This window comes from Sinohyriopsis cumingii, chromosome 5, assembly GCF_028554795.1.
Source record: "Sinohyriopsis cumingii isolate HCF-2022 chromosome 5, ASM2855479v2, whole genome shotgun sequence".
NCBI classification, from domain to species: Eukaryota; Metazoa; Mollusca; class Bivalvia; order Unionida; family Unionidae; genus Sinohyriopsis; species Sinohyriopsis cumingii.
In genome coordinates, this window is record NC_142965.1 from 81,257,863 (window position 1) to 81,274,671 (window position 16,809).

At 33.7% G+C, this 16,809-nt stretch overlaps 1 protein-coding gene across 1 annotated transcript; it reads right to left on the reverse strand.

Annotated features, from left to right (window-relative positions):
- Positions 1–12,146: 12,146 nt before the first annotated feature.
- LOC149799609 (uncharacterized) lies at positions 12,147–16,337 on the reverse strand. Its single transcript, XM_089957101.1, has one exon. It carries the CDS (start codon positions 16,263–16,265, stop codon positions 13,422–13,424), a length of 2,844 nt encoding a protein of 947 aa, XP_089813227.1. The 5' UTR covers positions 16,266–16,337; the 3' UTR covers positions 12,147–13,421.
- Positions 16,338–16,809: the final 472 nt, after the last annotated feature.

The following is a 16,809-nucleotide window of genomic DNA, read 5'->3' on the forward strand; positions in this document are numbered from 1 at the left end:
CACATCTTATATAAATTTCAGCTCATGGGATTAGAGCGATGTCTGCAAGTATGGGTTTCAACACCACGTTTCAATCCAAACGTTATATAAACTTTTGAATGACATGTTTAGTCAACCATTCTCAGTTGCTATCTCGGAGATCGAGCATCAGAGAGACAATAATTGCATCTAGTGGGTCCAGGGACTGCAGCCTAGGTGACCACCAGAACTAGCTGATGAAAACACAACCATCATGTGCAATGCAATAACACGTTTTGTCTGTTTTTCAGTAAGAACACGTTCATTTATTTATCCATATATTGACATGATGTATTGTATGATAGTCGACTGTGCTGTCTTCATGTTAGGAATACAATCTATCCATCATATATTTACACGAGCCATTTTTTCTTGAAGAGTTCCTGTGAGGGGTTAGATCATCATGCATTTCTTTCTTCTATTACCTTGTGTCCAAATGTTAATGTGATTAGGCAATGCATTCAATAGACGAAGCACGTTTGATTACGACATTGTGGTTCCCGGAGAATACATTCCGGTTTACGTTATTATTAAACCCGCCCATGCCTACCAACAAATACGAACATCATCATCAATGTATTGCCAAACTTAAACTGGATAGAATCCAATTTACAAGTGGTAAGGTAGGAAATGGATACAAGTTTCTTCCATTTGTCTATATGATATGTGGACTGGTAAGACAACATTTTCGTCTTTCCAACTTATTAATTAAACAATAACATACTATCTCCACATAATATTATTTGTCTTATACGTTAGGATATATTCATTCTATTTTGACCCCCTATAATCACGCAAAGTACGAGTAGTTATTATAAATAGCTTCAGATTATTTAAAAATACACATTACCACTTAGCTCGTATTGAAATTTGGGAAGCCCACGTGTATCTTAAAATTGTGAACCATGTTAAGAAGCATTTACAGTGCAATCATTATATTGGGTTACTTGCACTCATCAAGAACGAAAAGGCGTCTACAGTAATATGAATAGTGCTACATGAAGCGGTGCATTGAAACAGTAAATTGGGAAAGTTTGATTATATGAGCCGGTGTTTTACAGTATTGAAATTATCGTCACATTGGCTTCTAGGTGCTTGAAGTATTGTTAACCAGAAATATTATTTTGTCTTTATGTGGGTGAACATTAATTATTATGTCTTAAGTTTGAGCATATAGTTTCAAAGTGCATTTAGTAACATTTTTATAAGTCTTTGGTATGACTCGGCCTGGGTTCGAACCCGCAACCTCTCGCATCCCAGATGGACGCTCTAACCACTAGGTCACCGGTCTACGGTGTGTCCAAATATTCTGGGATGTATTTCAAAGAGATCTTCTATTGCTGTTTGCATTTTGCCTCCGTTCAATAGGTTATCGTGTCCAGCACTGCTATTTGTAGTTAGTTTTTAAAGCGATTAACAAATTTCATAGAATTTTAATTGTAAACAGCTTAGCCTTACTCATTTAAAACGCTCACAAATGAATAGATGTTTGTTAGTGATAATTATGGTTAAATTGTAAATACTGTTACTGCTAAACGGTCTATAATGTTTTTAATGTTTGTTATTTGTTTTGATATTGCTCCATCAAACATAAATGTGTTCATTTTCATTAGGTAAGTGGAAATATTGCAATGTATTTTCGACTATTCTGATCACAGAACTAAATTATTTCAGAATATTTCACTATTTTGATTTAAATATAAAGATTAAAATATATATTTAAATACTTTGTATTTGTGCTGGATGGATGGAAAAAAGCCCCAAATGTGTTTGTGGATAGACAGCAATAATAAAAATGGCTCTCTGATCACCCCGATCCTCAGTCTATAATACCCATCTGCAAACGTAAAATAACCACAATTTTTTGACTGCATGCAAAGTGACTTCGACTTATGGGGACCATACGTCCTTAAATACAATACAACTACGAAGTTCAAACAAATGCTTTCGGAAAGTAGATTTATATGTGGAATCCAAACCAATAATTTAAAGACCTGTGGCTTGATCTTTGACCTATAGGCTCAAGAACAAATATGCATGTGTCTCTCCCTATGTGAATCTACCTATGAAGATAGATGAAAATTGGATTCCAGAAAATTGATTTATTGATCAGAAACCCAAATAGTACAATGTTGGTTCCAGTGACCGTGACTTTTCAACTTTCGGATTCAGAATCTATGGATAGGTGTCACTGCCCATTTCCATCATACCTATAATATAAAATATTTGTAAGATTTAGGCCTCGGGAACTTGACTTGTACAGAGACGAAAATCATTTTTAGCTCCAATGACATTAACCTTGGACTTAGTAGACTTCTGGCTTTACCCATTGATAAGACATCCATGAGGTTTGAAAAATCAATGCTACAGCTACAGTTGATGTCACATTAAGAGTTATGTACAGGTTATCAGGCAGATATATCTAAGATCTATTCTGAGTTTGACATTGATTGTATGAGACTGAAATCTAATCAGTTTAATTCAACCACTTTCTTGAAGTTAATGAATACAAGCAACTTGATTGATATACACTGGGAAGATGTGGAGGACTATCGTAATATGTAACCAAATAACAAGACTGAGTTATGTATCTGCGTTAGGGGGTATCCATATTTAAATGTTCATGTTTGTACGTCACTAAATTTCGTATCTATTTATGTTTATAAAAGTCCAGGCTGTTTAAAATCTAAGCAATAAATAAGCTACATAAATTGCAATGACAAAAAGTTTATTTATAAATAATCCCTTCGAAGAAACAGATGCTCTGCTGTCTGAAACGAATTTCATGGAATTCAAGATATGGATATTTCTTGTTTTAAACTGCCGAGTGTTGAAACGATCGCTAGTGTTCTTCATCAATATGATTTTGAAATTAGGCATTGTAACAGCTACATTGGATGCAATATCTGCTCCAGTTTGGTTTAGGATAAACTAGACAAATTAGTGACAATAATTACAGCGTATTCATTGTGGCAGCCATACTGGAAGTCTGCATAATGCCATTTTCATTTACGACCAACAAGACATCATAAGATATCTTTCGATAAAAATCTTGTGTCATTATCACAATATATTCTGGAGGAAAACCAGTAGCAAAGATTTCAAGATTATCTGTCATCAATTATTTTTAGAAGCAACTAGACAGCGTGAGAAGTCTTCTAGTGAAAACCTCGTGCAGAGACGACTTTCCATTTATGAGCAGCAACATAATTTTCAATACGTCTGCCACGTTTTCATTCAGCAGCAACTATATATCATAACAAGTCTTATGGTCAAAACCCTTTGTTGATTTGATTTTCCATTAAGGAGGAGTAGCAATAACAAGATCTTGAAGATGGCTGCCATTGTGAACATACGGCACCCTTTTCATGTAGTATCTACTAGGTATCATAAGAAACCTTCTGGTGAAAACTCAATGTTTATATGACTCTCCATCTTATTGGAAAAGCAACAAGATTATAAATGTACGTGTTTATATACAAATCAATAAGACAAATTGTAACACAGCAATATCATAATAAAATATGACCAATACATGATGCAGTCTATATGATTCCATTATTAGTATTCAAACGGTTTCGAAAAACATTCCAACAAGAGGCCAAATAAGGCCTGAAGCTGCTAATCTGGATTACATAGCTTAACACTGGAACATTTCATTAAGCAGGATTATATAACATTGTAAGAGCATGACTTCTGCCAACTATCTAGAACATTTTGTATAATGTTGATTTTCCCTTTTAATATGCGTAGATATTGTTAGCTATCAAAAAAAACCCCAAGATTTTGAACATATAAGCTCATGTCCCATGTTCAATTACAACTGGGTGAGAATTATGACCTCTAGATTAGCAAAAAGCTCTGTCCATTAGATGCAAGATAAGTACGTATGGATCTTGATCATTATCTAAATACCCAATTACATATATTACAACCTTACTAATATGTATGAATCTCGCTCATTACCTTTTTTATCCATGATCGTGATGATACAAGCTTATATACCAAGTTTAATCAAAGCTGAATCAGAAATATGGCTTGTATAGTGATGACAAGCTTTGACAGACAGATACAAGGTCAACTCATTAATAAGCACGGATATGTCTCGTTGTTGAAGCTAATCAGAGGGTTTGATGATAAAAACCCTTATTCCAAGTTTGATTAATATTGGATCAAAAATATTGATTCCAAAATGGTTAAAACAGTTGTAAACGGACAACAGATGACAAACGCAGGGTTACACCATAAGCCCACTTGACTTTACAGCCAGGTGAGATGAACTTCGTCCGTAGATGACTTCGTCCGTACAGCTGACATTCTCCATTGTGTTCTTAGGAAGACTAAAAGCAAAGTTTGCATTCTACCACGATACACATATTTAATTAAGGTTAATATAAGGAATATATATGTTGATAAAAAGATACCCTTGTTTGTTTCTTAGAGACCATTTTTATAATTCTGATATACTTCTGATATGCGGATGGAAATATTTTGAAAAGAAAAATTTTCTCTGACTTAGAACCTTACACCGATGACACAACAATCTCAGCAAAGCACATTAAATATTCTTTTAAATATCAATAAAGCTCTTTAAAAAAATAAAGACCAACTTCAAATGCAAGAGAAATGATATTGAATCATAAAGTGATTTTTGATATTGTAATTAAATCATAAGCATTTACCTGATACGTTTGTTTTAAATACATTTCACATTTTGTGTAGGTGTTTTAAAAATTCAAAAAGCCTTATGTATCTTCTGATCTTCACGTTTGATATTCACTGATATAACATTATTTAATGAGTTTCTGTCTTGTTGCATAGTTATATGCATTTAAAGTTAGAAAATAGCACACAATTAATATGTCAAGTAAACATGTAAAGAAACTAAAGTCAGTAATAAATAAAGTAATAACATTATATAATAATTTCAACATGTTAGTTTCATTGAATCTTTCAGATTCTTCTCATCATGTAAACTATACTTAGTGATTACAACAATATAAATACTACATTTCTAAATAAAAGAAAAATATATTTATAAAATATAGATCTCTACCTCAAGTCAAAGATATATATATATATATATATATATATATATATATATATATATATATATATATATATATATATATATATATAGTGTTCAAAATAGTTGTTGATTACAACTGATACAGCAAATGACGAGCCCGTTCAAGGGACTGATGCACTACAAGATGAAAATAATTTCCATGAATTCAAGATAAGCACATATCTTCCTTTTCAACTACAAAGTGTTGAAACCATATCTGAAATTTTGCAGTGATATCATGTTTTTCAAATTAGCTTCTGTGCTGGATAAACAGGGTAACAGATTGGCACTATTATCATTTAGGACCAATTAATAGATCATTAGAAGTGTTGTCATGAACATTCTGTGTAAATATGACCTCTCAATTAGGGGGAGAATTTTTAGGACAACTATTTTGGCAGTCAGATTGGTAAACAACTGGTGCCATTTTCATTTGTGACAAACTAGGTAAGGAGTCTACTATTGACAACCCCATGTTCATATAATCATCCATGTACGGGGAATATAAATAACACTATTTTCATCCCTATCAGACATAGACGACATGATAGATACAATTTTGAATGCAATTTAGTGGCAAAATGACTTTCCATTTCAGAGGAGTGGCGATATCAAGATTTTCAAAACTTTCTGGATATTGGATTCACACAGTCTCCATTAAGGTCCAAAAATATTTACAAAATGTCTTCTTACGAAAACATAATTTCAATATACCCAGCCATCCAGGAAAAGCAGTGATAAGATTTCCAAGATGGCTACTGTAGTAACCATATTTGATACAAGAGCAGCACCATTTCAATGTACAAACAGCTAGACATAGAGACAAACCTGTGCTTATATGAATATTCACTCAGGAGAAGTAGTCATAATAATACTTTCAAGATGACCACTGTGGCTGCTATATTCTATATCTGAGTGCCACCACTTTATTTAAGGCAAAATAGGCATAATGCTAAATCTTAGTAAAACCCATTGTTGATATGATACTACATGTTTGAGCGGCACCATTATCTTTTAGTACCAACAAGATATTGTAAGAAGTCTTCTGGTGAAAACTGCACGTCAATATGACATTTTGTTCAGGAGTAGCGATAGAAACATTTTCAAGATTGCTGCTGCGTTGGCATTGTTTTAAGTTATATCAGTACCATTTTCACTTCAGACGAACTAGACATCATAAAAAGTCATTTTTAGTAAAAAACCCATGTTGATATAACCAAAATTTCAACCTAACAATTGAACATTTCATTAAGCTGAATTATATATAATTTAAGAGTGTAACTTCGTAAATTATCTCAAAACATTTGTATAATGATTTTACCTGGTAGTGTAGCGAAAACAAGATTTCCAAGATGGTCCTTGTGGTGGCCGCATTGGACGTACGCTTGGAATCATTTTCATTTACAACCAACTAGACAGCATACGAAATCTTTCAGTTAAACATGATAACAGGATTTTTATGATGGCCACTGCGGTGGATACACTGGCTGTCTCAGCTGCACCATTTTTATTTAAGGCAAATTAGACATAAAACGACGTCTAAGTAAAAATGCCATGTTGATACGATCATCAATTCAGCAGTAGCACCGATAACAATAATCTCAAGTTGGATGATGTGTGATGTCCAAAAAATCCATTCTCCTTTAGACAGAAATAGACTACGCGAGAGATATCTGTGTAAAATTTCATGGTAATCATCCAAGAAGTTTAGGATAACTAATGATGACAATCTTGTGCTAATGGACGGACATGACAACATACAACAGACTCTCAAAATCTCTTTTGGTCTTTGGCCAGTAGGGCTAAAAAATGGTCAGATATAGAATATAACCACAAAATGCAAACGAGAAACAAAAATACTTAATCTCAACTTATAACTCTGGCGTCTTCAAGTGACCGTCACGGACTATTAATTATGAAACAAAGAAAAACCTTTATCCCTTCAATTATTCCTAAAATAAAAACATGCCATGTGAATATACATGGATTCCCAATAGTAGACACACAATACACTAATTAAAATCATACATTACATATTGATCACAATATCATAAGGCATTTGTATATATATATATATATATATATATATATATATATATATATATATATATATATATATATATATATATATATATATATATATATATTTATACCAAAACCATTAAGATAAATAATTCATATATTGTCTCTTAGGGTAGAAATGGTACACACTTAGAAAGCTTAATTATTTTCGAAATAGCCTTGCATAGTTATATTTTTTAATCTTTTTGACCTTTGATTAGTCTTAGTGTCATCATATGACTCATTATCGAGTTCGTGATATATTTTAGGACAGTATGCAGTTTCCTTGACTCAAGGATACTGTACCAGCCTAGGTCGTTATAACGACCCCATCTAGGTCGTTATAACGACCCCATTGCACACTGTTCTCATGTGTTGATGTCATATGATGTCACATGACATCATTTGAAATACTAAATCTGTTGGGCCTTCTACTTCAGCAACTGTTGGTAATGAGTGAGTGCCCTTTCCAATGGCTTGGGCACTGTAGCAACCAAATTACAACTTAGGACCACTTGTGACTACGAATAAGGCATTATAATATATTTATCAAGTAAAAACAAAACTTCACCGGTTTGATAGAATATTTATAACTTGTAAATGATACTCAAAAGTACTTAAGCAAAAGTTAAAATATGCAGCAAAGTTCTTCAAAATTTTTCAATTAGAACTTTGCAGTTGTACAGTTTATTGGATGTATCAATGCACAAATTAATGCAAACATACCACAGTTGTTGAACTGAGCTTAACAAATATGAGAAACGATAAGTAATCATAAAAGAATGTATTGATATACAAATCATTCAAACATAGTGTGATAGTGACATTTCATAACAATATGAACATGATAATAACCAAAATTTGATACAGCGGATATGAGTCCAATCTAAGTATTCAATGAGCATTGGCATTACATTAAAACAAGAGGACGATGTGGACATAATATCACTCACCTGGCGTACATAACCTAACAGTTGAACATTTCGATAAGCTGAATTATATATAATTTAAGAGTGTAACTTCGTAAATTATCTCAAAACATTTGTATAATAATTTTACCTGATAGCGTACGTATATAATGCTCATGATTTATCTCATCCAAGATCTTGAACACATAAGCACTTATTTCATATTCGAATACGATTTGATCAGAATTATGACTTTCAGAGTGGTAATAAAATCAGCAAATCAGATGCAAGTTCACATCATTAGTATACATATATCTCTTTCGGTATTGATTGAATCCAAGGACTTGAGGATATAAACATATATTTTAAGTATGATGAGAAATCTCACTAGAAATATGCATTATAAATCACCAGCTCATCATCGTTAACCAATCTGATACTATATTAAGTTAATGTAATATTCTTTCACCTTTTCAGATGTGGAGCTATACCATAATCACACATAACTTTGATCACCCATTTGATTAAGGTTAAATATATGTTAAAATAAAAAGATAATATTTTCTCGTTGTTTAGAAGTAATTTTCACTTATTACTGATACAAATGAAAATTATTCACTAGCTTAGCTTGTTTAAATATGCATCATCTTTTGCGTCATTGTTTTAAAAACTCAAAATGCTTTCGGTTTATCATGAGTTTTTATTTCGATTTTCACTAAACCAGTGTTATCTAATGAATAACTATTTTGCTGCGTGTCTATATACATTTGATGTTATAAAAAAAGGAACAAAATTATTATGTAAAAAACACATACCAAGAAAATGAAGTAAATTGATTACAGTCAAACCCGGCCAGGGAGACCACTGCTAAGTGAGACCACCTGTCTTGATGCAGATTTATTATATAGTGTTATGACCTGTAATAAGAGACCACCGGTCTTGAAATATAATTACTTTGTGGCAGAAGGGGTCTTTCTAAAAACAGGTTATACTGTATTAACATGTTAAATAGCATTGAAAGATTCAGATGATTCTCACTGTGTAAAATATCAAATTAATTTCAAATGGAATACCTACATATAATCAAACTAATTTTAATGAATATGCATTTCTACCTCAAAAAATGTTTTAAAAATATTTAGTGATTTCATGACTGACACAACTGTGATCAGATATATAACATAATCAGTAAATGTCATACAGGAGAAACCTAATATCAAAATGTACAAGCAATTTTCAGAGATTCCTAGGTGAACTGTACTGAATAATAGCAAACTTATTCATTTGATTAGTTCCACAGTCCAAGCATCAGCTTAAAATACACAGTACATATCTATCATCACAACTCATGATGAAAATAATATAGTCATCAACATTTTCAAGTAGAACTTTATACTTGCCCAGTTCAGTTGAAGCACTACTGTATAAGCGAACGAGGACACGCCACAAGATAGAACCATTCTTTTTTGACCTCAGCAATGTCATCTAATTCTAATGTTTAAAAAAATACCATAAACTAGTAATACTTTCCCTTAAATTAGTCGAACAAAATCTAATATGTTCAAAAAATACTATACCCTGATACACTAGTAATAATTATGATGAAATTAAGTTTGTTATTTTGGCGTGTCCTTTTGTGCAAAATTCGATGGCATATGTTCCTCGCATGTGATTCGCGAGATACTATTGATACATGTTTTCTATAATTTTATTCGTACCTATTCTATTTTTTGTGTCCTTAGCATGCAAGCTATACTTGACTTATTACTGTGCAAAGAGGAACAATTAAATATTGTTTAAACATGTCCTTAAATGTATGGGAAAGTAAATTTATATCGAAGCATATTTATGCGGACCAAATGTTTGACATAACATAAACAGAAACATACTTTTTTACGTATCTGTTAAAGACTTTGTCCATCATAAATTTCTCAGTGATTGAATTGTCTACATGTTTTTCTTCTTAATGATGTTGCATCGCAACAGTGACTTAAAGGGAAGTCTTTCGAATCACTGCCGACGAAATTTTAGTGGGCAATATTCGAACTCCCACCCTTCTGTTCGCAAATCCAGCATGCTTACTAGTGAGCCACATCAGCTTCTAAAATAGCAGTCATAAAGAACATGTTTGGCAATCGTACAATCGAACCTTATGTTCATTACTACTGTAGAAACATGTAGCATTGACATAAAATGACATATATTTGGTTTCAAGTATGTAAGAAGCCACATCATTGCGCAAAATAAAAGCAAAAAAGTAAAAGAGATTTTTTGCAAAGCAACTTTAACCTCCAAAATGATAGGCCGCTTCCTTTGGTAATGAAGTTCATACTTGTATATATATATATATATATATATATATATATATATATATATATATATATATATATATATATATATATATACGCTAAATTTAATTAATCTCTCACGTTTTATTTAAATCTGTCCACAGCAACTAAAGGTTCGCTCTAAAACCCAATAATGATGAACGGTAGTAAACGTGATACCATGTGACGTTTGCTGACAGTGTATACATGACAATGATCATCTGCCCGTGACAGCTTTATAGAAAAGGTGGCTTTATATAGAAATGTTTAATTATCTATTCAATGTAAAAAAGGTAATTAAGTAGTTCTGCATCATACAAATATCATTACTAGTAATTTAAATTATTTACAAAGAAGTATTTTTTATTCTTAAGGTCACAATACAAACGGTAGACTGTACATAAATGACAGATTATATATGTTCCAAAATACATTAGATGCCCTCTAAAATTATATATATAATTCATATGGACAGAAAAACAAGATAGTTAATCATTCCCACTTGGAAAAATATTAAATACATATACAAACTAATGCGTTTCCTTTTCAGGCACAAACAATGTTTATGGAGAGACATTTTTGAAAATATCTCTCCATCCCTCTTGTCATAACTTAATTTTCTCCCTTCAGTCCCAATAACTATCATATTTTATACAAATATATTCTGACATTAATGAACACTGAAATAAGCTCGAAGGAAATCTCTGTTTCTTCCCAAAAATACAATGGTCAGTGCTTAAATCATTACAAACTTTAACTCGTTCATTGAAACTAGCCAAATGTTAAGTACCAAACGGTAGTAACCAATCCAGGATTGCTGTAATCATTGATTTAAATTCAGTTGCCGACTAAATACCAACTTTCCCGCTTTCTGGCCTGAAATGAGACTTTTACCATGGTTAATACAATGTCTAACATAGTGAAATGGTAATTCTAGATGGTGGGTCTTTATCTTTCAGAACCAATATCAAAGAACGTAATCACATGTAGTACACGATACAACAGCGAATGAAAATAAATGATGCGTGCGAGAAATGTTTGATGTGTGTTCTCTAAGTTATATGCCTCGGCATCACATAATCAGTAATGTATTAAATTTGCCTCTCTCTCTCTCTCTCTCTCTCTCTTTGTATATATATATATATATATATATATATATATATATATATATATAGAGAGAGAGAGAGAGAGAGAGAGAGAGAGAGAGAGAGAGAGAGAGAGAAAGGCAATTTAAAAACATTAGTGATTATATGATGCCGATGAAAATTGAAGTTAATAGCCTTTCCTAAGGACACACCGAGGGATTCACCTCGTGTAGACATGGGCGGGTAACAAACAATTGACTGTTGGCTTATGAGTCTTTCACTCTACTGAGCTACCGTGGCTACCTGAAACATGTGTACAATGTCAATGCCAAGATTGCCTTCACCAAACTTCGGAATATGTGTACACACTCATCATACAAGCTAAAACATAAAATGTTATGCACAGCAAATTTGTCGCCACCGATTGCAGTATTGTGTTTGTAACTTCCAAAAGACAGCTAATAAAGTATTGTTTTGAATATGTAATCAAAGTTTAGAAGTTTTGTAAAAGCTTGACATTATTGGGTGAGCTTTTGTGATTCTACAATGTTATAAAATTGAGACACATTGTTTATCTATTATAGTCTTCATCTTTTACAATTCATATGAATACTGAAGTACAATAACTCCTTGGTACACCACATACAATTAGGATGACGACCCAAGTAGTTTTGTCGTCATTAAATTGTGGTAATTTAAGCCATTTGTCCATCGTATATTTCTTGGCAACATTCTGTTAAAGTTTACTGCATATTGCCTGTGTATGTGTCAACCGGGAAGGATATGTCGTTTGGAATCAGCGATTTTGAAAACCATTTCCTAGGAATTTGTGATTTGTATATGAGGGTACATTTACACATAATTTTACGTGCACTTTGCATAGTAATTTTAACCGATTTTATATTATTTGTGCCAAAGTTTAAATCATATCCAAATTCGTTTTTAGTGTATCCTCCATATTTGTTTTACTCACTCAATATCGTTCTTTGTAAAGTCTTCAAGCATATTGTCTGTTCTAACTTCACGAAGCACTTAGATTTCGTTTCTATCATATCTCATAAACAATATGCCTTCTAAAAACTACACTATTGTGGTGTGTTATTGATGGTTGGGCTAAACATTTAGATAACGGTAATCGATTAAATGATTTTGTACAAGACTTTGAAAACACTAATGACATTGTTGAGGAGTAAATTAAATTATTATGGAATTGGAGGCATGAATTTGTCACTGGATAAGTTCTTCTGTGTAGGAATGTATGCGCTGCTCGAAAACGAGGCTTGTGATTTAAACTTTAAAAATGCAACATAATGCAAATTACAAGAAACAAATACTATAAAACTCACATGTACTGAAAGGTACTTCTTTAGAAAATCTCATTGATAATACAATATCTAGGGTTCTAATTACATGTGGTCTGAAATAGTTCATTGAAATTGAAAAAACCATACACAAAGCAAATAGTAATTTAATCCTATTATAACGCAACTTGTTATCTTACCCACAAAATGTGAATTAAGTAGGATTCAAGAATTTACTTAGACCTTTTATAATTTCTTGTACAGTTTGAGAAACCAAGGTTTAACATGATACAATTGAAAAGAATCCGAAAGAGAATAGACAAATCTGCTGCATCCCTTTATAGTGGTGAGACCTTAATACTAAACAAGTTGCCTTGGAAATCAATACGTATAAAAAAGGTTGAAAAACAAAAGCGAAAAATATATTTACCTGATACCATGCGCACAAACTCAAAGGTACAAAATTAGTTTCTTCCTCAAATCAATCAAAGAGTGAAATTCATTACCACAAATATTGATCATATGTGCCGAATATTCATTAAACCACCCAAATTCATTACTTTTCACAATTAGTACAAACACATTGTTTTCTTAAAATATTGTAAAGGCTGATGTTACTCAGTGCACCAATGTTGTTGAGATATTGCATCAAACTAATCAAGATCAATATCAAGGATTGCCTTGCTTTCACTTCTGTTCAATGGTACATGGAATGCTACCTTAATCAAGTCTTCCATCGAGATACCTTGAAATGCATCGAGCGATTCCTTTATCATGGATTCTGTCACTTGTATATCTCCTTCTACTAAAGCAGCGCAATTTTTCTTTATGGCCTCCCTAACTACGTGTGGATATTGTTTAAGCAAATAATTGGCCACTGCCAAATTTTTATTCCCAATAGCAAAGTGGAATGCATTCAACCCATCTTTGGTCGTAGATGTGATATCAAATCCTTCTTTTAACATCAGTTCCATTTCGCTAATACCACCAGCTCCGCTACAGCAATGCAATACAGTCCATCCATCGTCAGTGATTCCATGCTTTAGTTGTGGGTATGTTTTCATCAGGTACTCCATGGTAGAAACATGATTGCAAAGTGTTGCCAAGTGTAGTATGTTGAATCCTTCATTACATCTTGCCATAATATCTGATCCTGCCATTACCAAGGCTTCTATCACTTGTACATCTCCATGCGCAGCTTTATGTAACGCTGTAAACCCCTGGTTATTGGTTTCCTTAACTAATTGTGGACATTGCTCGATGAAATAATTTACTATCCCTAAGTTATTATTCTCAGCAGCTATGTGGAGTGCATTGTCCCCATCTTTCGTCCTGGCTCTGATATCAAATCCTTCTTGTAAGAGAATCTCCATGGCGCTAGCTGAACCATCCTGGCACCAACAGTGCAAAACAGTCCATCCATTGTTAGTGATATCATGTTTAAGTAGTGGGTATGATTTCATCAAGTACTCCATGGTAGAGAGATTATTCTGAAGAGCTGCTAAATGTAGCACGTTGTAACCTTCATTACATTTTGCCATAATATCTGATCCTGCCTTTATCAACGCTTCCATGACTTTCACATTTCCTCCTTGTGCAGCTTCATGTACGGCAGTAAAGCCTTCGTTATTGCTCTCCGGAACTAATTGAGGATATTTATCAATCAAATAATTTACTAATGTAAAGTTCTTATTCCTTGCAGCAATATGGAGTGCATTGCACCCAGTTTTGGTTCTGGCTTTGCAATCAAATCCTTCTTGTAACAAAAGCTCTATAGATTTAACACCACCACCTTGGCAACAACAGTGCAATGCAGTCCATCCATTGTTAGTTACATCATGTTTTAATTGTGGGTATGTTTTCATCAAGTACTCCATGGTAGAGAGATTATTCTGAAGAGCTGCTAAGTGTAGAACGTTGTAACCTTCATTACCTTTTGCCAAAACATCTGATCCTGCCTTTATCAATGCTTCCATGACTTTCCCGTCTCCTCGTTGCGCAGCATCATGCACAGCAGTAAACCCTTGGTTATTGCTGTCCTGAACTAATTGTGGATATTTCTCAATAAGATAATTTACTATTGATAAGTTCTTATTCCTTGCGGCAATGTGGAGTGCATTGCACCCTAATTTGGTTCTTGCTTTGCAATCAAACCCTTCTTGTAACAGGAACTCCATAAATTTAACACCACCGCCTTGGCTACAACAGTGCAATACAGTCCACCCATTATTATTAATTCCCTGTTTTAGCTCTGGGTATGTTTTCATCAAGTACTTCGTGGCACACATATTATTGCAAAGAGATGTTATGTGTAGTATGTTGTTTCCTGCATTTGTTCTTGCCATGATATCCGATCCTGCCTTTATCAAGGCTTCTATTACTCCTACATCACCTCCTCGTGCAGCTTCATGTATAGCTGTAAGCCCTTGCATATTGGTCTCCTGAATTAATTGTGGACATTTCTTAATCAAATAGTTTACTAGTGATATGTTCTTATTCTTTGCAGCAATGTGAAGTACATTGTACCCTTCTTTGGTCCTAGCCTTGATATCAAACCCTTCTTGTAACAGGAACTCCATGACGTTAATATCACCCCCTGTGCTACAACAGTGCAGAATACTCCATCCATTGTTAGTGATATCATCTTTTAGCTGTGGATACGTCTTAATCAAATAGTCTATTATAGAAAACTTATCGCTACTATCGCCAAGAGCTGCTGAATGTAGTACGTTGTGTCCCTCACCGGATCTAGCCGTGATATTTAACCCTGCTCGCAGGAGGCTATCAATAACACGAACACTACCTCCTTTACCTGCGCAGTGTAAAGCTGTTTCCCGACATTTGTTGGTTTGATGTATTAATTCGGGTATTTGTTCGATCAAGTAGTTTACCATTGACAGGTTATTGTTCTGTGATGCAATGTGGAGTACATGAGAACCATCATTGGTCCTATGAGTGATATCTAATCCTGCCTGGATCAGATTCTCCATCATTGGTACACCCGCTCTACTGGCAGCATAATGTACTGCTGTCTTCCCGTCAGTATCTGTCAGTTTCACTAACTCGGGAAATGTTTCGATCAAATGTTTAACAACTGACAGATGATTATTCCATGCTGAAATATGAAGTACATTTTTACCATCATTGGTTCTTGCCTTGATATCCAATCCTTTCTCAAGCAATGCCTTTAACACATAGATATTCCCTCCTAAACCAGAAGAATGTAAAGCTGTCCATCCATCTCTGCTGGTTTGGTGTGCCATTTCAGGAAACGTTTCAGTCAAATATTTCACCATTTCTGCATTACCATTTGCTGCTGCAATGTGAAGTACCGTGTGACCTTGATGAGTTTTTCTTTCGATGTCTAATTTCTCCGCCAAAAGGAGTTTCATAAGGTCCACGTTTTCAGAACGTGCTACAAAGTGGAAAACTGTGAATCCACTGCTACTTGTCTTCTGCAGTAACTCTGCGCAGTTCGTCTTGAGATACTTTACCATATCTAGTCTGCCGTAGTTGCAAGCAGTATGAAGTAGGTTAATATCATGATGGTATGATGCATTGCTTGGATATGAAACACACTTTTTGATGGTATTTGTGAGATCTTTTCTTAACTTGTCACTTATCGTGGCTTTCAAATTTCCACTGTGAAGTAAAAGCTTCTGCATAACTGAAACATTTCCTGTTGAGACAGCTGCAAACATAACAAAGTCATCAACCGTGTCTCGAAATTCAATGAGGTAATTTGAGATATCTGTTTTATCTGACAGACAGGCATTGACAGTCGCAAGCAAAACTTGTCTTGAGACAAGGGGATGCTCTCTTAAGTTGAATTGGGAAAGTTTGTCTACTATTTTCTTTACAACGAATGTGTTGTCTGCATAAATGAAATATGTCAGTAGACTCTGTTCATCGGGATCTTTCTTTGACAAAAAATTAAGTACATCGTCGGAAGTTGTCAGAGTCGTCAAGAAATATTCTGAAAATTGCATGCTTTGCCAGACAAGTGCTTCTGCAATACATTGAAATAACTCTCTTTTTCTG